Here is a 24,840-nt window from a genome sequence, read left to right on the forward strand (position 1 = left end):
TCCTTAGTGTCCCACTCCCAGCGATAGTTTATTTTGTGATCTCAAACTGTGTGTGTGTTGTGTGTGTTTAGCGATGGGGCACCGTGTATTCACCTGTTCCAGAGAACCCAGGGAAGCAACAATAAAAACCTGTCTTCTCTTATTTTCTCTCTCGCTTTCTCTCACACACAAAGACGCACATGCATAACACCCTTCGCGGGCCTCACACCACCAGCTGGCCTCACACCACCAGCTGGCCTCGCACCAGCAGCTCTTACTGTCTGAAGAAGAAAGAGCCACATACATACAGTAACAACACGCCAACTTTCTCTCTCGCGCTTTCTCTCAGTCACTATCTCTCCCTCATAATTCTCTCTCTCTCTTTCTCATACATTCACACTAACACAGATAGATCACAAACAACAACTCCCACCCAGGTATGGAAAGGGAAGAGAGGGCAAGGACAAAACACTGCAAGGCCCTGACCAAATCCAATCTCCCATGTGGCACAGCTTGTACCCTATGCTACGCACATAGGGTGGCATTTGACTTGTAAAATAGTTGACTATTAAAATCTTAGCTTACACTTTGGGCTTTTTAATAATAGCTATTGGAGTGAACGTGGGATGAAAACCAATTCAATTTCACTGGTACAGTTTCCAGCTATTTTCCCAAAGACTGCATCTATCTAGCCTTCACTGCTACATTAACCCCCCTATCCCTAGTGAGAGAATACGGGAAGACTAGTTGTTGTTATTCAGACCACAGGAACACTAGCTGTCGTCATGGAGTCAGCTAATGGGGATCGTAATAAAATTAAAAAAACAGGGCCAAAGTCAAAACACAATAACAGGTCCAGGAGCAAGGCTACTCAGATATGCATGGAAACAAAGGCTATCCTTTCTGCAGGTTGCCGCTACGTTCAATGGCTTCCCTCTATAAATTAGCAGCGATGTAGACCTTAGCGGGTCATAAAGCTAACGGGATAAACACTGGTAATGTGAAGACCGGTCACCTGAAAGGGGGGGGGGGTGTTCATTTCCTTGGCCAATTGAACTATGATCTGAGCATGCCCCACCGTACCGTCTCCGCTGTGCAATCCGGTTTTCGGGCTGGTCACGGTGCACCTCAGCCACGCTCAAGGTACTAAACGATATCATAACTGCCATCGATAAAAGACAGTACTGTGCAGCCGTCTTCATTGACCTGGCCAAGGCTTCCGACTCTGTCAATCACCGTATTCTTATCGGCAGACTCAACAGCCTTGGTTTCTCAAATGATTGCCTCGCCTGGTTCACGAAACTACTTCTCAGACAGAGTTCAGTGTGTCAAATCGGAGGGCCTGTTGTCCGGACCTCCGGCAGTCTCTATGGGGGTACCACAGGGTTCAATTCTCGGGCCAACTCTTTTCTCTGTATATATCATCGATGTCGCTCTTGCTGCGGGTGATTCCCTGATCCACCTCTAAGCAGACGACACCATTCTGTATACATCTGGCCCTTCTTTGGACACTGTGTTAACTTCTCTAGGATAGGGGGCAGCATTTTCACGTTTGGATGAAAAGCATACCCAAATTCAACTGCCAGCTACTCATCCCCAGAAGATAAGATATGCATATTGTTAGTGGATGTGGATAGAAAAAACTCTGAAGTTTCTAAAACTGTTTGAATCATGTCTGTGAGTATAACAGAACTTATTTAGCAGGCGAAACCCCGAGGACAAACCATTCAGATTTTTTTTTTTTTGAGGTCACTCTTTTCAATGGATTTTCATTGGGAATACAGATTTCTAATTGACCTTCTTGCAGTTCCTACCACTTCCACTGGATGTCAACAGTCTTTAGAAATTAGTTGATAGTTTTTCCTTTGTGTACTGAAGAAATACGGCCATTTTGAATCAGGGTCACTTGTTGTGTACCGTTAGACAGAGGCGCGTGACCAGAAAGCATGCTACAGATTGTTTTAATCCTGTATTGAACACAGATCATCCTGTCTTCAATTGTATCGATTATTTACGTAAAAGAATACCTAAAGTTGTAATACAAAAGTAGTTTGAAATGTTTTGGCAAAGTTTACAGGTAACTTTTGAGATATTTTGTAGTCATGTTTCACGAGTTGGAACCGGTGTTTTTCTGGATCAAACTCGCCAAATAAATTGACATTTTGGATATACAGTATATCGACGGAATTAATCGAACAAAAGGACCATTTGTGATGTTTATGGGACATATTGGAGTGCCAACAACAGAAGCTCGTCAAAGGTAAGGCATGAAAAATATTTTTATTTCTGCGTTTTGTRTCGCGCCTGCAGGGTTGAAATATGCTTATCTCTCTTTGTTTACAATGGTGCTAACTCAGATAATAGCATCGTTTGCTATTGCCGAAAAGCCTATTTGAATTCTGACATGTTGGCTGGATTCACAACCACTGTAGCTTTAATTTGGTATCTTTCATGTGTGATTTAATGAAAGTTTGATTTTTATAGTAATTTATTTGAATATGGCGCTCTGCATTTTCTCTGGCTTTTGGCCAAGTGAGACAGTAGCGTCCCGCCTAAACTCAGATTTTGGATATAAATATGAACTTTACCGAACAAAACATACATGTATTGTGTAACATGAAGTCCTATGAGTGTCGTCTGATGAAGATCATCAAAGGTTAGTGATTAATTTGATCTCTATTTCTGCTTTTTGTTACTCCTCTCTTTGGCTGGAAAAATGGCTGTGTTTTTCTGTGGCTATGTACTGACCTAACATAATCGTTTGGTGTGCTTTCGCCGTAAGTCCTTTTTGAAATCAGACATGTTGGCTGGATTCACAACAAGTGTAGCTTTAATTTGGTGTCTTTCATGTGTGATTTCATGAAAGTTAGATTTTTATAGTAATTTATTTGAATTTGGTGCTCTGCATTTTTACTGGCTTTTGGCCAAGTGGGACGTTAGCGTCCCACATATCCCAGAGAAGTTAACCTCCAAACGAGTTTCAATGCTATACAACACTCCTTCCGTGGTCTCCAACTGCTCTTAAACGCTAGTGAAACCAAATGTATGCTTTTCAACCGTTCGCTGCCCGCACCCACCCGACAGACTAGCATCACTACTCTGGACGGTTCTGACATAGAATATGTGGACAACTACAAATACCTTGACTGTAAACTCTCCTTCCAGACTCATATTAAACATCTCCAATCCAAAATTAATTCTAGAATCGGCTTCCTATTTCGCAACAAGCCTCCTTCACTCACGCCGCCAAACATACCCTGGTAAAACTGACTATCCTACCGATCCTCGACTTCGGCGATGTCATTTACAAAATAGCTTCCAACACTCTACTCAGCAAACTGGATGCATTCTATCACAGTGCCATCCGTTTTGTTACCAAAGCCCCTTATACCACCCACCACTGCGACCTGTATGCTCTAGTCGGCTGGCCCTCGCTACATATTCGTCGCAAAACCCACTGGCTCCAGGTCATCTATAAGTCTATGCTAGGTAAAGCTCCGCCTTATCTCAGCTCACTGGTCACGATAACAACGCCCACCCGTAGCACGCGCTCCAGCAGGTATATCTCACTGGTCATCCCCAAAGCCAACACCCCTTTGGCCGCCTTTTCTTCCAGTTCTCTGCTGCCAATGACTGGAACGAATTGCAAAAATCGCTGAAGCTGGAGACTCATATTTCCCTCACTAACTTTAAACATCAGCTATGTGAGCAGCTAACCGATCGCTGCAGCTGTACATAGCTCATCTGTAAATAGCCCACCCAATCTACCTACCTCATCCCCATATTGTTTTTATTTACTTTTCTGCTCTTTTGCACACCAGTATTTCTACTTGCACATCACCATCTGCTCTTCTATCACTCCAGTGTTAATTTGCTAAATTGTAATTAATTCGCTACCATGGCCTATATATTGCCTTACCTCCTCACGCCATTTGCACACACTGTATATAGACATTCTTTTTTTTCTATTGTGTTATTGACTGTACGCTTGATTATTCCATGTGTAACTCTGTGTTGTTGTTTGTGTCGCACTGCTTTGCTTTATCTTGGCCAGGTCGCAGTTGTAAATGAGAACTTGTTCTCAACTAGCTTACCTGGTTAAATAAAGGTGAAATAAAAGAAAATATTGAAAAAATTTGGCGAGCGCTAATGGTTAGCTACAAACGATATCGCTGGAAAAAAAACATGCTTGAAATGTATAAGGCTTGGTGGTGACCTAAGGGAGGAGATGTGAGGATATGTTGATATGTAAGTTGATATGTATGTACAATGGTTAAGTCGAATAAAATAAATATTAAGATGTATGCCAGGAGTAGATATCCTACCATAGAGGCAGACACACACAGAACGACTGCTAGGGAACTGCAGACAAAGACCAGTGTTTATTATTCCCCTTCAGAACTGCAACAATGTGAGAATCATTAAAGATGTTTGGGGAGAGGAAAAGCTTTTTTCTGTCCTGGGATGCATCCTGAAACCAACAAAAATGAAGAGTTTGAAAACTTTACTCTGGTATGCTTTGTTCAGTTGAGTGTGCAGGCTCCATTTGGGCGCAGCGAGGCTGGAGTGTCACCAGGGGTAGTGCTTATCAAACACCTAATGAGGCTCTGGCTGAGAGAGGCAGAGGAAGAGAAGAGAGGCTGATTAAAGACAAACCAGTGAAACTCACAGGGAAGGAAAGAGACAGCATGACTTACACACACCAATACACACACACACACACCAGCCACCCGAGACATGCGCTGTTCTCCATGCTCCCGTCCGGCAGGCAGTACCGGTGCATCAAGGCTCAGACAAACAGACTCCTAAACAACTTCTATCCCCTGACCATAAGACTGTTAACATCATGTAACTTGCCCATCCAGAAAAGCACAAATATTGGAGATTATCAGCAGAACTTAAAAAGATGTCATGCCTGGAGTACAGTATAGATCTTGACTTCAGACAGTACTGCAGTGTGTAAAGGGATGTTGAGGTCATCATAACATTTTATGACATCCATTCTGGGGAGAGATCTAGGATGGGGCTTTCCCTCCCCCAATCCGAACCATAACAATAAGCTTGAAAACTAAGGTACTATCTAGAACATAAAAAAGGGTTCTTTGGCTGTCCCCATAGGAGAACCCTTTGAAGAACCCTTTTGGATCCAAGTAGAACTATTTTGGGTTCCATGTAGAACCCTTTCCACAGAGGGTTCTACCTAGAACCAAAAAGGGTGCTCATATGGGGACAGCCGAATAACCCTTTTGGAACCCTTTTTCCTACAAGTGTACTTTGCATTCCCTAGCACGTTAAATTTTTACAATCAACACAATATTTTATGGGCCATTTCTCAAGGAAGTGAGTTTGAACTCCCTAAATGGGGTAATGCAGATTTATGCAAAGTGGGTTTCATTCCGAGGACACTGGGAGGACTTTAGTCTATAAAATGGTTAGTATTTCCTAGACGAGTGCTAAGAGAGTTGGTAGAGCAGACACACATATAGCCGAAGAGCTTCAGGGGAGAGGCAGAGAGGGGCAGAGCGGATGAGAGAGAGAGGGGGGGGGGCTGACACAGGATGGAGTGTTGGAATGACAGAGTGGTCACAGAAGTGAGAGCGGATGAGGAGGAGAGTGAAGGACAGCGAAGAGGAGGAGGAGAAAGAGGAGTATGAGGAGGGAGGCAGCGGAGGAGGAGAGTGAAGGACAGCGAAGAGGAGGAGAGGAGTATGAGGAGGGAGGCAGCGGATGGAGGAGAGAGTGAAGGACAGCGAAGAGAGGAGAAAGAGGAGTATGAGGAGGGAGGCAGGAGGAGGAGGAGAGTGAAGGACAGCGAAGAGGAGGAGAAAGAGGAGTATGGAGGGAGCAGCGGATGGAGGAGGAGAGTGAAGGACAGCGAAGAGGAGGAGGAGAAAGAGGAGTATGAGGAGGAGGCAGCGGATGAGGAGAGTGAAGGACAGCGAAGAGGAGGAGGAGAAAGAGGAGGATGAAGAGGGAGGCAGCGGATGAGGAGAGTGAAGGACAGCGAAGAGGAGGAGGAGAAAGAGGAGTATGAGGGAGGCAGCGGATGAGGAGAGTGAAGGACAGCGAAGAGGAGGAGAAAGAGGAGTATGAGGAGGGAGGCAGTGGATGGTGGACAAAGTGCTGCCTGTTGGAGCTGAGAGTGGACCACTGATAGAGAAGTGACACCGAGGACTGAAATATACCTTCACTTCCAACTGTGCTGCTTGAGTAGCTTTCCAACTAGTTTATAAACTCAAAACTCAATTCAAACAAATTTTGTTGCCACAGATTTGGTTGCTACTCTTTGTAGTTAGGGCTGGGCGATATGACCAAAATATCATATCATGGTATTTTTCACATTTTTGACGCTATGATGGTATTTGACGGTATTTTATGTTTTTGATTAATAAAAGTTCTAAATTTGCTTTATGAGTAGTGTGTGACCCTAGGGTGGAAACACATATATTCTAAATTATTCCAATGGGTCTTTCTCCATTCTGATCGTTTTATAATGTTCAATTCAACTTCAACCTAAAATAATTTCCTGCATTTCTATCAATTTCTGTATTTCCTGCACTCATTTGAGATCATTTCCATGCTGCCACGATATGGGCAAAAATACTAGGCCCTATTTTTAACCAAATGTTGCAATTGCGATTTAGATTTAGCTAGCCAGCTAACTAGCGATTAGCATTAGTGGCTAACACGATTTAGCTTTTTTTTTTTTTTGTATTTTTTATTTCACCTTTATTTAACCAGGTAGGCTAGTTGAGAACAAGTTCTCATTTGCGACCTGGCCAAGATAAAGCATAGCAGTGTGAACAGACAACAACAGCTTAACTTGCTAAGAAAATACAAACTAGCTGTTTGCAGATGTAAGAAACACAAACTAATATTGTAATTATAGAACGCTTGTGGATTTTCATTAAGATCAAATTGGAAACAACATTGTTGCACGTGCTGCATTGACCATGCCGACTGTATGAAAGTGTCTCGTGGTCAAGCAACAACAAATGTGCTCCTTGAGTGACAGGGGGTGGGACTAGGTCTGTGGGCACAGCGAGGCTCCAAACATTCAAATACCGTTATAGAAGGTAAAGTAAAAACCCAAACCGGTCCCTGCATCAATACCGGTATATAGTAAAATATATACCGCCCAGCCCTATTTGTAGTATACGTACACTACTCCCTAAATATAACAAAAATAAATAAATGATTGTTTGCTATTACATGGGGAATTACATGCACAGTAGCACCTTGTATTCCACTCAATGTTTAGCAAAGGCAGTGTATCCTAAGAAATCAAGTTTGAGCAACAAACTGACAAGACATTTGTTAAGACACAGCTTGTCTTACCGTTCACACATCCACACATAAGTCTTTGTCGAAAATCCTTAAAGGAGCATTTCCATGTACAAATCCCTGTGAGCACTAACATGTGACGTTGATAGGAGCACATCAAACTTGGTGTCAAATGAAAGTTACGAGTCTATATTCTTGAGAAATTAAGTCATACAGTATATACATTTTTCAACCATTTTCCATCCTTAATATTAGGAATAAGCAAAGGCTTTGATTTCTGGCCAAACAGAAGGAAAAGGTGTGATAGAAAACGTATAGCAGAAAAAGTCTTAAAAGGTATCAGAAATAAATCAAATGTTATTTGTCACATGCTTTGTAAACAACAGGGGTAGACTAGCAATGAAATGCTAACTTACGGGTCCTTTTCCAACAATGCAGAGTTAAAGATGAAATAGTGACACGAGGACTGAATACACAGTGAATACCGAATAACAATGACAACAATAATAACAATAACATCAAAGCACAATGTTGACATAAAGACCCCTGCCATCTAATATCAACATTGGAATTATTTGCCTTCTGTAAGTTTATGAAAGGTTGTTAAGATTTGTCATTCTGCATTTCTAATTTCTCTCCCTCATGAGGACGGAGGATTGTGAAAGGTCACAGAAGTAACAAGTAAAGGTAGACCTACCAATTGGTTAGTGTTTTTACTAATAACAATTTGGTTTATGATTTATTAAGTGATTAAAACACATAATTCTGTTACCAAATCGGTAAAAGAACTGTCCTTCCTTCCACTGGCATACTGTTATGTTCAGCTCATAATTGATTTCGTTATCTTTCTGTCGTCATGCGGTCAAACCAAGAGTGTTAAAACAGTCTGAACAACCATTCACTCTCTCTCCCCATCTCTATTCTCTCCAGTTAATGTCACCTCTCCTGGCTCTTACTGACGCCTACCCATTAGCCCCATCTCTCTCCATTTACTGTGACCAGCCCTCTCACCCACTGAGCAGGGACTGACCCCGGACGTCCATGGACATTGAAATTTGGTCCGTCCAAATCTGAACCAATCATTGACATCTGTTTCACAAGTGTGAACAGCAGAATACAGTAGAGCACAGTACAGCACAGCACAGTACATTAAAGAAAACTAGAGTATAGGTCAGTACAATACAGTACTGTAATAGTAACAGTTTAGTACAGTACAGTAGAGCACACTAGATTAGAGTACAGTATAATTTATTGTATTGCACTGTACTCTACTGAACTATACTGTACTGAACTCTACTCTACTGTGATGTGCTTTACTGTAATGCACTCTACTGTGCTCTATTGTGATATACTGTGATGTCCAAACTTCTCAAACATAGACTTCAATGATTGGTACAAATTTGGTCTGTAATGCGGGCGGAGAGCATTACAATAATAACCAGTGTGTACAATAATACCCAAACATGCAAAGGAGGATAGTACATAATTCTACCTTTGTGTACCTATTCAGGATACATCACCATGAAAAGAATGACATCCATAATTATGTATTTCTGTATAGTACAGATCAGGGACCCATGATGTCATTCTGTTACCAACATTCTGTTACCAAGTGTTAATCCACTTCACTTACTGTAGTCACATTTTTTCAAACTCAAAGTGCCATGTCATAGCTGACACCCCATTCTTTCGGCAAACATCTTTAAATCCTAATTCAGAATAGATATTTAACAGCGTTTTGAAAATGTGGTCACACAAAAAACTGAGGGAGATTTTACCATCATTCCGTTACCAAACATCTGCACTGTTCTTCGAGTAAATGTGTTTTTGTAAAATGTTCAGTGGAAATTGTTAGAAGTAGTCCTGCATGGTTTGTTTAACTTTGCAATCAATGGTTTTTGTTTGGCATACTTTTAAAGTGAAAGATCTGAGTCTCATCGTCATTCTGTTACCGTGGAATTGCCTAAAGACAATCCCAGTGAAAAAACTGAGGAGGAGATACTTCTTGTTACAACGACAACTCCTCATCCGACATCGCACCTGAGAGGTTTCAGATATCTCACTTTACCATTTGACCTCAAATGTGATAATACAATAGAAAATGCGAATTAAATCTGTCTCACACAAAAAGCACATCATTATCAGAGCAGCTAGCATAGTTAGTCTGTTTACTAAAACGACGCAAGTTCAAGTCAACAATAAAACCTCATCTTCTCATTGAGAGGACCACAATGGAAACAAGTCTCTTCACTTTTTTGGATCCTCACAGTTTTGGTATATTTATCTATTGCCTTGTTTGTCCAACATTTTGCGTATTTAAATTGTCAAATAAAATAAAATAAAACTGACACACTAGCCTAGCTACCCGAGCTAGCATTGTGACGTTTAAAGCTGGACCGCAAAAAAAAAAAACACTGGGTGATGGACAGGATAGGCTGGAAGCGGAAGTATGGAACTCATTTCGCCAGCAGGTGCCATGTTCCCCAGTTGGACGTGCGCCTGGCAGCAGTGGGGGGATGAAACTGTTAGACCATGACAACCCAGCGGGTTGCTCGTAGAGACTGGGAATGACAGCTAGCAACAGAGACAACAGAGTACAGAAGGGAAGATGCTGAGAGAGAGACTCTCTGTGTTGTAGCATGCTCAGACATTTACGAGAGTCAAACGGAGTGAGGGGGAAGAGAGGTATAGTAAATAACAGTTTTACAGATGCAGAGATGGAAAGATTGTGTTAATGACTGTCTTGGCTAATGGAGATGATTGGAAGGGGTCTAGCCTAAACAAACCGTGTCAGTGTGTCGATATGGCTGGGATCGTACCAAGTTCCACAATTGAGGGTGGGGGAGATGGAAAAAATAACATCAGTGACCCTGCATGCATGGATAATCAGCCCCACTACCGCTAAGTGACTAGGGATCAGGTTGAGGGAACACTACTTATTATAGACACCTATAAATACACAACACCTATCGCTAATCCATGCATAGCCAATGTTAGTCGTGATCCATTTTAGTCATTTAGCAGACGCTCTTATCCTGAGCAATTAGGGTTAAGTGCCTTGCTCAAGGGCAGAACAATTTTTCACCTAGTTGGCTGGGGGATTCAAACCAGCAACCTTTTGGTTACTGGCCCAACACTCCTAACCGCTAGGCTACCTGCTGCCCCCAGTGTATCGATATACTGAGGGCGGCAGGTAGCCAATCTCTCTCTCTCTCTTGTTAAGATGCCGTGTGAAGGAACATCAAGGCCCTCTCCTGAACACTGCTCAAAGCAGTGGTGTTCAAGTGCCGAATGTACAGTAGCATATGACTTCAGATCATTCACACAATTCTGGTTCTCGGTCTACAGACAGCCTGGATTGAGTCAGCTACCTTGGAAGACTGGAAGGAAGGACATTGTCCTCTGGGGAACCATGTGTGGGCCTGGCTAGTTTCCCTGGTGATGGTGTGTTTGTGCCTGGGCTGTAAAGCTTAATGTCCTCCCCAGCTCCCATCTCATACAGTGCAAATTGGAGGCTTCTATCTCATGGGGCCAGGGAGCAATGACTACACAGACAGAGAAAACAAGGTGGCAGGTAACCTAGTGGTTAGAGAGGCAAGCCAGCAACTGAAGGAATTAATCATTAGATAATTTGTTTTGGGACTGTACATATGTAGCTTGTTTTACTTCGCAGGTTCAGGAATGGCTGAAGAATTGCAACATTTACCTGGAGCTAACTCTGCAAATAGCACTGCTGGGTGATTTGAAAAGTCAAAGTCAATCGATCGATAAAATAATAATACTCTTAGCAAAAATGTTTATCTTTAATTTACAATCTGTTGAAACTATGTGAATAGAAAGGTTCAGAACTTTTGTGAAACATCACAGCACAGTTGAAAAATATATGGCAAATAGAAATCAAAACTGGATGGTGTTCACAGATAGATGGGAGGAGTTGAGGGTAGCTGAAGGATGGGACTAAAAACAAACAAAAGATAACTATTGTAAAATATACTGTTTCCATAAAATGCATATTGTATGTATATGTCACGCCCTGACCTTAGAGAGCCTTTTTATTCTCTATTTTGGTTAGGTCAGGGTGTGACTAGGGTGGGTACTCTAGTTTTTTGGATTTCTATGTTGGCCTGGTATGGTTCCCAATCAGAGGCAGCTGTCTATCGTTGTCTCTGATTGGGGGTCATATTTAGGCAGCCTTTTTCCACCTGTTGTGTGTGGGATCTTATTTCTGTGTAGTTGCCTGTGAGCACTGCTTGAACTTCACGGTTGTTTATTCTTTATTGTTTTTTTGTGAGTTTCATTGATTAAATCATGTGGAACTCTACGCACGCTGTGCCTTGGTCCATTTATTCAACAAACGATCGTGACAGTATAAGCTGGAAGTAAAAGCCTAATAAGTGTTGTTGTCCATTAGTTTACTCCAATTAAGGGAGGGGTGGTAGGGTTATTAGAAAAAAATAAAGGAAAATATATTAAAATATATATACACTGAACAAAAATATAAACGCAACATGTAAAGTGTTGGTCCCTTGTTTCATGAGCTGAAATAAAAGATCCCAGGTTCTTCAAAGGGTTCCATACACACAAAAAGCTTATTTATCTCAAATATGTTTATATCCCTGTTAGTGAGAATTTCTCCTTTGCCAAGATAATCCATCCACCTGACAGGTGTGGCATATCAAGAAGCTTATTAAAGAGGCATGATCATTACACAGGTGCACCTTGTGCTGGGTACAATAAAAGGCCACTCTAAAATGTGCAGTTTTGTCACACAACACAATGCCACAGATGTCTCAAGTTTTGAGGGAGTGTGCAATTGCCATGCTGACTGCAGGAATGTCCACCAGAGCTGTTGGCAGAGTATTCATCATTAATTTCTCTACCATAAGCCGCCTCCAACGTTGTTTTAAAGAATTTGGTAATATGTCCAACCGGCCTCACAACCACAGACCATGTGTATGGCATCATGTGGGTGAGCAATTTGCTGATGTCAACATTGTAAACAGAGTGCCCCATGGTGGCGGTGGGGTTATGGTATGGGCAGGCAGGCATAAATTACGGACAAYGAACACAATTGAATTTTATCGATTGTCAATTTGAAATTTGAATACCGCAACAAGATCCTGCGGCCCAATTTTGGGGGGTATCTGTGACCAACAGATGCATATCTGTATTCTCAGTCATGAAATCCATAGACTAGGGCCTAACAAATGTATTTAAATTTACTGATTTCCTCATATGAACTGTAACTCAGTAAAATCGTTGAAATTGTTGCATGTTGTGTTAATATTTATGTTCAGTATATATATATATTTTTTTTAAACAATCTATCTGCAATATTAAAGCTGATCTACCCCCTCTAAATATGGCAGGAAGTGAGCTGGCAACCGGAGCGTTACTGGTAACAAATCCTAGAAGCCATTGACTGCCGTTGTGCCCTTGAGCGAGGCTCTTAACTCCCCACAACAACAGCTTCTCGGGCACCTAGTGTACCTGCCCCCCCACACCTCTCTAAAAAACCTGTATATGTATGTGTGGCTTTCAGAGGGGTTGGGTTGAAAGTGGAAGACACATTCACAGTTGGACCTTGTATGCAACTGACAAATAAAGCGATCTTTATCTTAAAGTCCCGTTGTCCTAATGAAAGAGGTAATTCAGCTTGAGTTGCCATGGTTAGAATAGGAATCTTTTTTGTTTTAGTGTCTTTACTCGGCTTTGTCCAGGTGGGGTGCAACTGGACAATAATACAGAGTTTGGTTATAGATGGTAGGAAAATAATGGATGTTGATATTTTGTTGGAAGTCTCAGGATGTCCTATTGTAATGTTAATGGAGTGCTAATCAAACAGGATTTTGCTGTAAATTCCTGTATCTATCAAACTTTGTCCTATGTTTTCATACATCCAAAGTAGTCTTCTGTTGAGATGAGTTCATATCCTATGCCATTGACTGTGTAGATGCAGATAAATGCCTCAAACCCATATGAATGGAAAAACCAGGTACTCAATAAAATAAGGAAATTATACGGTGCGTATTTCCCATTAATTTGGGGTCTAAGCATATACCAGAACTACACAACTGATGGCAGGGATAAGAACTCCTCTCAAAATAAGACTTTTGAGATCTATAAACATCTGACAATCTTTGGAGTGAACTATCCCTTTAAGAATAGATACAGTACATCAAAGTCTTGGCAATGGATGACAGTCAGTCTCCCCACATAGGCAGAGAGAAAAGCCAAGCATCCATCACCAAATGATTAGACAGCAACGTAACCACTAGGACTATTTGATCCACCCTCTCATTTTTCATTTTCAATCCCACCTGGATAAATTTATAACACCAACTCACTCAGGTTGAATAATATAATTCACAGGAGAATTTTACAAGACAAGCATACACTGAGTGTACAAAACATTAGAAACACCTTCCTAATATTGAGTTGCATCCCCCATTGCCCTCAGGACAGCCTCAATTTGTTGGAGCATGGACTGAATCTACAAGGTGATGAAAGCGTTCCACAGGGATACTGGCCCATGTTGACTCCAATGCTTCCCACAGTTGTGTCAAGTTGTCTGGGTGTTCTTTGGTTGGTGGACCATTCTTTATACATACAGGAAACTGTTGAGTGTGAAAAACCCAGCAGCATTGCAGTTCTTACACACAAACCGGTGAGCCTGGCATCTACTACCATATCCCGTTCAAAGGCACTTAAATGTTTTGTCTTGCCCATTCACCCTCTGAATGGCACACATACACAATCCATGTCTCAATAGTCTCAAGGCTTAAAAATCCTTCTTTAACCTGTCTCCTCCCCTTCATCTACACTGATTGAAGTGGATATAACAAGTGACATCAATAAGGGATCATAGCTTTCAGCTGTATTCACCTGGTCAGTCTACAGTGGACTACAAAATTATTGGGACAGTGACAACTTGTTTTTGTGAGAAAGTTACAGACACACAAATATCATTCCCCCCCAAAAATGCTAATCTCCCGTGTTGCTGTAATGCTGAGAGGTTAACAGGACTTGGGGGTTTGATATTTGTGCATCTGTAACTTTCTTTCCTCTCTGGGGAGGTTCCCATTGCTTAGAAGGCAGCCACAGTGCACCCTTTATTTAAAGGGGGAGATCAAGCTGATCCTAACTTTTAAAGACCAATTTAGATTTTGCCTTGTTAATCAAAAGTGTTTTTCAAACAGTATATTTATATTTCCCAACGGGGCTAAACATTTGGGTGAGATGTTTTTTTCTCGCCTGAGTAGCCTCATTTCACTGCCCCAAAAATGTTTTAACCATCTAGTGTTCAGTGAAATAACAACACAACGTCAAATACAGGTAGCCTAGTCAAATAATTAACATCCAATCACATTAACCGTTATTCTCTTGCGGGAAACCTTCACTCTTGCGCAGACATTTAGAAACGAAACATGACAATTTGAAAAATAAGCCACGGGAGTTTTTTGAGCGAGAATAAAGACGACTTTCGGGTAGTACGACATGTATAAAAGCAACATATACCATTAACAAGAAGGGGCTAGAAGCGTCTTACATGGTGAGCTACCGAGTGGCCCCATAATATTGTGGATTACTTCATTCTTCCTGCTGCTGCGGATATGGCTGGAACAATGCTGGGGGAAAAGGCCAAAAAAACTATACAGACAATGCCTTCATCAAACAACACTGTTTCATGGCGCATAAGTGACATGACAGGAGACGTTTTGAAACAATTACTGCTTTGCATACAAGCCAATGAATTATATGCGTAACAGCTGGATGAGTCAACAGACGTGGCGAGCCTGGCACAGCTCCTGGTATATGTCCGTTACGTTTATGGGGGTCAATTAAGGAAGACATCCTCTTCTGCAAACCACTGGAAACCAGGACAACATGAGAGGATATTTTTAAAGTACTGAACAGCTTTGTGACATCAAATGGAATTTGGTGGTCAAAATGCGTTGGCATCTGTACTGATGGCGCAAAAGCCATGACAGGGAGACATAGTGGAGTGGTAAAGCGTGTGCAAGCAGTTGCTCCCGACGCCACTTGGGTACACTGCAGCATCCACCGAGAGGCTCTTGCTGCCAAGGGAATGCCTGACAGCTTGAAAGACGTTTTGGACACTACAGTGAAAATGGTTAACTTTGTTATTAAAGCAAGGCCCCTGAACTCTCGTGTATTTTTTGCATTATGCAATGATACGGGCAGCGACCATGTAATGCTTTTACAACATACAGAAGTGCGCTGGTTATCAAGGGGCAAAGTATTGACACGTTTTTTGGAATTGAGAGACTAGCTTAAAGTTTTCTTTACTGACCATAATTTTCACTTGTCTGACTTGCATTACGCTTGCATTATGACAAGTTTTTCTTGCCTGAATGATCTGAATCTAGGATTACAGGGACTCTCCCCAACTATACTCAATGTGTGGGACAAAACTGAGGCTATGATTAAGAAGTTGGAGCTCTTCTCTGTCCGCATTAACAAGTACAACAGACAGGTCTTTCCATCATTGTATGACTTTTTGTGTGCAAATGAACTCAAGCTTACAGACAATGTCAAATGTTATATAGCGAAGCACCTGAGTGAGCTGGGTGCGCAATTACGCAGGTACTTTCCAGAAACGGACGACACAAACAACTGGATTTGTTATCCCTTTCATGCCCTGCCTCCAGTCCACTTACCGATATCTGAACAAGAGAGCCTCATCTAAATTGCAACAAGCGGTTCTGTGAAAATTTAATTTAATCAGAAGCCACTGCCAGATTTCTGGATAGGGCTGATGCCCTTTGCACTGACACTGATGCCCTTTGCAACCACGTACCTCAGTGAGAGTGGATTCTCAGCCCTCACTAGCATGAAAACTAAATACAGGCACAGAGTGTGTGGGAAATGCTTTAAGACTGAGACTCTCTCCAATACAACCCAACATTGCAGAGTTATGTGCATCCTTTCAAGCACACCCTTCTCATTAAACTGTGGTGAGTTATTCACACATTTTTATGAACAAATAAGGTTTTATATGTAAGATGGCTAAATAAAGAGCAAAATGAATGATTACTATTATATTATTATTTGTGCCCTGGTCCTATAAGAGCCGGGTTGTGACAAAAACTCACATTCATTTTTATGTTTAATAAATGTATCGTATAGTGTGATGGCAAAAAACAACATTAGAGAGTGCGCTGACCCTGGTGCTAGAGGGGGTATGCAGCTGGAGGTTGAATGTTTGAAGGGGTATAGGACTATAAAAAGTTTGGGAACCACTGCGGTAGTCCATTCCATTCTTGTAGGCCGGCTAAGGAGTATTGGTGTCTCTGAAAGGTCTTTGGTCTGGATTGCTAACTACCTCTCTCAAAGAGTGCAGTGTATAAAATTAGAACAGCTGCTGTCTCTTCCACTGCCTGTCACCAAGGGAGTACCCCAAGGCTTGATCCTAGGCCCCATGCTCTTCTCAATTTACATCAGCAACATAGCTCCGGCAGTAGGAAGCTCTCTCCTCCATTTATATGCAGGTGATACAGTCTTATACTCAGCTGGCTCCTCCACGGATTATGTGTTAAACTCTCTACAACAAAGCTTCTTTAGTGTCCAACAAGCTTTCTCTGCCATTAACCTTGTTCTGAACACCTCCAAAACAAAGGTCATGTGGTTATGTGGTTTGGCTCTCCCCACCGGTGTGATTACAACCTCATACAAGTACCTGGGAGTAGGGCTAGACGGTACACTGTCCTTCTCTCAGCACATATTAAATAAAGTTTCTATTAAAAGAAAATCAATTTTTTTAAATCACGATTCATTCAGGATTATCCGTAATCATGGTAGCATCCACATTAATGTTTATTTACAATACAAAGTGACTCCAAAATTACACAATACATGATTTATCATTCGTATAATCTGGAAAAAAAGAAAAAGAAAATCAAACGCATCCAAGAAATGTGTAGTCACATGCTTGTAGTCATTGCGTGCTACGAATATGGGACCAAATAACTAACTTTTTACTACCTTAATAAACATATTGCTATTTATTTTGAAATAACACAAATGGAATCATGTAATAACCATAAAAGTGTTAAACAAATCCAAATATTTGAGATTCTTCAAATAGCCACCCTTTGCCTTGATGACAGCTTTGCACAATCTTGGAATTCTTTCAACCAGCTCCAATTTGCATACTGCCCCAATAGGTCCACTGACGATGCAATCGCCATCACACTGCCCTATCCCATCTGGACATAAGGAATACCTATGTAAGAATGCTGTTCATTGACTACAGCTCAGCATTTAACACCATAGTACCCTCCAAACTTGTCATTAAGCTCGAGACCCTGGGTCTCAACCCCGCTCTGTGCAACTGGGTCCTGGACTTTCTGACAGGCCGCCACCAGGTGGTGAAGGTAGGAAACAACATCTCTACCCCGCTGATCCTCAACACTGGGGCCCCACAAGGGTGCGTGCTCAGCCCCCTCCTGTACTCCCTGCTCACCCATGACTGCGTGGCCATGCACGCTTCCAACTCAATCATCAAGTTTGCAGACGACACTACAGTGGTAGGCCTGATTAACAACAACGACGAAACAGCCTACAGGGAGGAGGTGAGGGCGCTCGGAGTGTGGTGTCAGGAAAATAACATCTCACTCTACGTCAACAAAATAAAGGAGATTATCGTGGACTTCAGGAAACAGCAGAGGGAGCACCCCTCCATCCACATCGACGGGACAGTAGTGAAGGTGGAAAGTTTTAAGTTCCTCGGCGTACACATCAAGGACAAACTAAAATGGTACACCCACACAGACAGCGTGGTGAAGAAGGCGCAACAGCGCCTCTTCAACCTCAGGAGGCTGAAGAAATTTGGCTTGTCATCTAAAACACTCACAAACTTTTACAGATGCACAATCGAGAGCATCCTGTCAGGATGTATCACCGCCTGGTACGGCAATTGCACCGCCCTCAACAGCAAGGCTTTCCAGAGGGTAGTGAGGTCTGCACAACGTATCACCAGTGGCAAACTACCTGCCCTCCAGGAAACCTACAGCACCCGATGTCACAGGAAGGCCAAAAAGATCATCAAGGACAACAACCACCCAAGCCACTGCCTGTTCACCCCGCTATCGTACAGAAGGCGAGGTCAGTACAGATGCATCAAAGCTGGGACCGAAAGACTTAAAAGCAGCTTCTATCTCAAGGCCATCAGACTGTTAAACAGCCATCACTAGCATAGAGAAGTTGCTGCCAACATACAGACTAAAATCTCTGGCCACTTAAATAAACGGACTTAATAAAGGTATTACTAGTCACTTTAAATAACGCCACTTTTAATAATGTTTACATATCCTACATTACTCATCTCATGTATATACTGTATTCTACACCATCTACTGCATCTGCCTATGCCATCGCTCATCCATATATTTATATGTACATATTCTTATTCATCCCTTTACATTTGTGTGTATTTGTGTGTATTAGGTAGTTGTTGTGAATTTGTTAGATTACTTGTTAGATTTTACTGCATAGTCGGGACTAGAAGCACAAGCATTTTGCTACACTCGCATTAACATCTGCCAACTATGTGTATGTGACCAATAAAATTTGATTTGATTTTTGATTTTGACCTGGAATGCTTTTCCAACAGTCTTGAAGGAGTTCCCACATATGCTGAGCACTTGTTGGCTGCTTTTCCATCACTCTGCTGTCCAACTCATCCCAATCCATCTCAATTTGGTTGTTTTCGGGGGATTGTGGAGGCCAGGTCATCTGATGCAGCACTCCATCACTCTCCCTCTTGATAAAATAGCCCTTACACAGCCTGGCGGTGTGTTGAGTCATTGTCCTGTTGAAAAACTAATTCACACAGTCTCCTCTGAACAGTTGAACAATTTCTGAGTCTGGTAATTCTAATGAACTTATCCTCTGCAGCAGAGGTAACTCTGGCTCTTCCTGTATCATTTCAAATCCAAAGTGCTGGAGTACAGAGCCAAAACAACAACATTACTGTCCCAATACTTTTGTCACTCACTGCATGTCATGGAAAGAGCAGGTGTTCCTAATGTTTTGTACACTCAGTGTAAAAGAACGCATAGCGGCGGTAATCCATAACATAATAAAACAAACTGAAATCAAAACCTCATGCTTTGCTTTGACTGAGAGAACTGCGTGAACCCAATTCATATTAGCACAGACATACTTAAGGAGAGAGGTACTAACAATAACAAAAGTCAACATTGACCAAGATAATGTTAAGCTTTAGGAACATGCAGCAGCTCCTTGAGGTGCCTAGGGATCATTCGTTTTTCAGTAATCTAGTGAGTTATCCATGCCTAGCAACTATTGGCATGGAACACTGTCAATGCACAATAGGAAGAAAACGTCAATGATTCCCCTTTAGCAGGCACCAGACGTGTGCAAACTGGGCTCTGGGTGCATGCAGACTGAGAATATTACTATGCGCTTAACAGGAATTAGACATAGGCTACTGTAATAGAAAAGGCATGTATTCATGCTTTTGTAAGGTTCAAGGGGAACTGTAAATTTGGAAAGTGTTTCCTATGATAAAATCCTGCTTATTGGTCTATTCTCTGCACCCAACTTGTCCTTTTCAGTCAAGTGTATGAGGAGGAGGATACTATGTAGGAGCACAAAGAAAAGAGGCATACAAGGCTAGGTGGTTTGTGGCTGAGTGGACAACACCATCAGGCTGCTCTTGCTGAGGCCAAAGGTGCTAGATGCTGGTTGCTGATTCCTGTTCACTTTTTACTCCTCTGACTCACATCCGATTTGTATTCAAATTCTCTCTCTCTCTCTCTGCCCTGATTAAAGTGAATTTCCCTAAGGCAGTGCTGTGGTGACTGTTCGTGACACCAGTGTTTACCACCTCTCCATCAGCCATGCTTGGGAAGCAAGTCACATCTATGGGACAATTTAGAAATGGATAAACGTGGCCATTTGCATCAAAGGTAGCACCGCAGGCCATTGAGATCCATTGAAGCTTGCCAAAACTTTGCAAAACTAAAATACAGACATCAAGGGTCAGAAAGCTCATGGCTCCAATCAGGTGACATGTTTACTTTTTACTTTTTAAATTAAACAGTCAACTATTAAATGTGCAAAATGCAGAAATTACTCTGCCATTTCCTGGTTGCTAAAATTCTAATAATTCGTCTAAATTTCAGTTTATGTGACAAAACCAGCAAGTTAGTATTTGGAATCATTGTACCATCTAAACTGTCATGAAATATCTTTTCAATAACCAGAAATATTGTATTTTCAGCTGTTTGAAGCTGGTGTACAAAACCGGAAGTACAAGACACAAAAACAACACTTAAGAACGGTAAGCATAGAAATAACGCATATAGAACAGATCTACTGCTTCTTAGACTTGCTTTCATATGTATAAAAGTCACATCGTAAAAAAAAATCACAACAGCTGTAATGGAAACAGGAGGTTTCGTTACAATTTTATAAATGCAGACAGATCATTTGTTTGTGTCTGTAAAATTAATTATGCAAGAAATGGTGGTGGAAACGTCTTTATGTGTAAACATTTATATAATAACCATCATATCGAAGTAAACTTGGAGTCACGCGATGATATGGTGTGTGGTCCTCCCTCTACGACTCAGGAAGGCATGCAGTTTATTAGGCTACAGATGAAATAACTTATGATGGGTGGTGAAAGTGCACAGTGATCTTGATGCTCCTTTCCAAGAAATATCGAGGGTCTGATTCTGTTGACATGACGATCGATGTTTGGCTGCCGTTTGACAAATAAAAATATTCTTATCCATAATAATCTCATCATGTAGACTAGCCTACTACCGGCACAGCCTACCCACATTTGCTATTTAACACAACAGTTTCTGTGACAAATGGAAACACATTGAACTTTAACATTTTCTTCAGTACATGAAAGCTTAAGCGAAAAAGTACATTTTGTGTGCACTACTTCATCACGCACTGATTTGTATCCACAACAAGTCTGTTTGGTTGAAACACACCACTGGTGGGAAAATGCTACATTTTCTTTACGCATATTTTAGAATATTCCCATGAAAATCTGTCTCCAATTGGATGGAAACCTAGCTAGTGAGAATGACAGATCTATAACTAACATTTCTATATTTTGTCGGGTCGCACAAAAAGTTACATATTGCAGCTTTAAAACAATAAATATGGGCCTTGTTTTGTGAGCACAATTGTTGATCATTAACAGATTCCATTTAATCGTGAGAGACCAAATACTTTCACCTCAGCAGAATTTGAGACTGTGACTGTACTGTACGCACAGTGTGAATGTGTAAACTCTAGGACTTGGTTGGCTATCTCCTGTGTTCAATGTGATTGGTCAGTCGTCTTCTGGGCATTGCTCTATATGTACATACAGTATGCACAGAATTAGAGTTGAATGTACAAAACATCCACAAATATATGTTTATAACATATCATGTCACCTACCCACAGCAAAAGAAGTGCAAAACTGAAATTTAAGTTGTCAAAATAATTTAGTTTGAAGTGATTGGACTTTGTTTTACAATATGGTTTATTTAATCTATGGTGCTGAGGTGATTATTTTCATTCCATTTTAAAAATGTACAGGCAAGCTGTATTTTGCAACATTGTGTTAATTAACTTCACTCAATAATTTCATAGCAGCATCATTTGTTATGTTTTCATTTTCAGTCTGCTCTCATAACAAGTCCTCATAACATGTGCAAAACCTAAATCTCCAGAGTGTAGGCCTATCACTATTCTCAAGAGAATAAATTACTCAATATTATTTGCATCATATTTGTCCAATATTTGCAAAAGAGCAGGTCACATTTTTCTTACCATGCAAAGAAAAATGAATGTGGTAGGCTTATGTTACCGAAGGTTGTCATCCAATTTGTTTAGGCTATGTATTCATAGGCTAAAAGACACGAACTGATTATTGGAACCAAATAATAAATCCTCATGCATGCAATAATCAAACCACTTACTTTGACTATCGAATTTCCTAATGATGGTATCGAGGAAAGTATTCTGTGGTGCCACGTGACCCCTTCGGACTGGCATCTTTGCTGTACGCTATCCCACTGGAGTTGTTGGACTTTCTGTCGCCGATGCTGACCTCTACGTCGACGAGTCCCGACAAACGGACGACATTCACTGTGCCCTCGTCATAGAATAATAAATACTGTAATCCTCGACCTACGTTTTTGTAACTTCATGAAATGGACCAAGTGGACAGTCCTCTAAGTGAAAAGTAGCGTTCTAGAAATGAGCGTCCACTTTATTTGCGCGCCAGGGGGATCGCGAGGCAGTTTCCAGTTTCCAAAGAGAGGAGCCCGTGTTTGTTTACGTCCCTTGAGCTGTCAAAAATGATATCCTCTCAGGTGAATGGCAAGACGAGAGGTTACTTCTTGTCATTTGTCATTGCAGACTCTGGGGAGGGGGAGTCGGTCAGCCTGCCAAGGAACCTTGGTTTTGCCATAGTTGCGTCCTTTTTTCTCCTCTACTGGCCTTATTCTTCCCTGTTTCCGTGCACCCGATGGAAGCAACAGAGAGAAACCAGTAGTCTAGTTGAAGAAAACGTAGGGTAACGTCCGTACTAGGTCGTTGAGATGTGATCGCTCTGGAGGAGAGTGGTCTGTGCGCTCAACATTGATGATTTCTGCTTACCAGTGGTGGCGACTGCGCCTCTTTAACCCTTCGTCGTCGGCAAATAGAACTGTTGAAATATTGGCTGACAATAGAAAGCACAACCTCGTCAGCCATTACATATAATCATCATTTTGATAATTATGTGGTCAGTAATATAAATATCCTATATTAATTCAGCCCATCTAGCATAGAAGCAGCGCAGGCGAATTAACAAAGGGAAAGAGATGCGACTATTCTGAAGAACTGCCTGCTGTAACTACAGAGAGCTAACAGCATCTGGTTTAAAATAGGTTAAACCAAACAGCTGCCTCTGTTGCCAAACGGTTAGGTGTCTGTGACAGTCCACACAGGTGCAGCTGCATTTACATTCACAGGTGTAGGCTAACCCACATGACATCACTGCGTGGGCTAAGGTTTTCACCGAACTGGCACACACAACAGTCGTTATTCAGTGTGAGGCTGTGAGTCTAATTCCACATTAAAGGTGAAATTGCAATCGAAAATCCAATGCGTTGACTCACCTCTTTGACAAAATGCGCTTTTTTGAGACTGTGCGCTTTGTTCATTTCATGGAAGGATGCTGGGACTTCACCCTCAGCTGTCTCATAATGAAGGGGCTTCAGACCAGCAGACACGTCACTGCCTATGCAAGAGCACTGGATGTGGGGTTCCCCTTTCGTCACAAGTGCGCGATAGACAAAGGGCGCGCCCCGCGTGCAGTATGCATGTTGTTGGTACTGTCTGATCCACTTTGATGTCATTTTACAGCATGAAGCGCAACTCTCCCAACCGATACACAGTATCCTCTTAACTAAATACAAAAAAAAAGCACACAATAACACATGCTGTCCTGATAGACTTTAATGTATTTTATTATTAAGGCGGTAATGTGAAGTGGAGGGGATCAATAGCGCTCCGCGGGGCTGCGAGCTTCCTCCCTCTCGTTCCAACTCCCTTATTTAGTCAGGAGGAGAGAGGACACAGTCACGCGGTAGTCTCATGTAAGCGTCCCCCAGTGAGCTCTTCCAGCCTGCCTTCCGTTGTGAAACGCTCTCTCTCTCTCGCTCTCTTTCTCTCTGAGACCTCTTGTTTAAATTTTACACGCCAGTCTTTTCACAGAGACATGCATAGGATATGTGCATAGATTTACCAAATCTACTGGTATAGATGTCACATTCAGCAGCAAACATAATACTACATAATCTTTAAATATGTATATATATTTTACAGAATAATACATTGAAACAGAAAATGTTTTCATAAAAACCACTAGTGATTTATTAGAAAAGTAGCAAAACACTGTACAGTGTAAAGGATCTGAGAGTTTCAGAAGGCACTCTATGATTGTTGATACAGTGTAAAGGATTTGAGAGTTTCAGAAGGCACTCTATGATAGTTGATCTAGTCATATAATGACTATGGACCACAGGAAATCAGGACACCTGGTCTATCCACCCGTCTGTCTGTCTGACCCTCTGCATACACACACACTAGGCCTATACACACACACTCAGCGTCTGGACAGATCTCCCCCTGTGTATGAAAAGAATGCAAACACACCCATGAAATAAGAGGTATTGAAGATAATTGCTTTGTAATAACAATGCCAAATTATCATATATCGTGTTTCTACATCTGCATTGCTTGCTGTTTGGTGTTTTAGGCTGGGTTTCTGTATAGCATTTTGTGTCATCGGCTGATGTAAAAAGGGCTTTATAAATAAATACATTTGATTGATATCAAGAGTAACACAGATTGGCAGCTGTGATTTTCCTTAAATGTAGTCTTCATGCCTCCCGAGTGGCGCAGCGGTCTCACATGCTGACCACACCGCCCGAGTCGCGTGTGCGAGTGTTTTGCAAAATAAATGGACACATACATGTTATTCTATCATTGCCCACACACTGCACGCGCGCGTCAACGAGCGTCTGCGTA

General features: G+C 41.7%; 1 protein-coding gene across 1 annotated transcript in view; it reads right to left on the reverse strand.

Moving 5' to 3' along the window:
• Window positions 1-24,157: 24,157 nt before the first annotated feature.
• The window catches only part of sspo (SCO-spondin), a 75,701-nt gene continuing 75,018 nt past the window's right edge, over window positions 24,158-24,840 (reverse strand). Inside the window, 1 exon segment of the mRNA XM_070435689.1 lies at window positions 24,158-24,438. Within this exon segment, the coding sequence (XP_070291790.1) occupies window positions 24,416-24,438 (23 nt within the window). The 3' untranslated portion in view covers window positions 24,158-24,415.

The sequence above is a fragment of the Salvelinus sp. IW2-2015 genome, linkage group LG27 (assembly GCF_002910315.2).
Source record: "Salvelinus sp. IW2-2015 linkage group LG27, ASM291031v2, whole genome shotgun sequence".
Taxonomy (NCBI): domain Eukaryota; kingdom Metazoa; phylum Chordata; class Actinopteri; order Salmoniformes; family Salmonidae; genus Salvelinus; species Salvelinus sp. IW2-2015.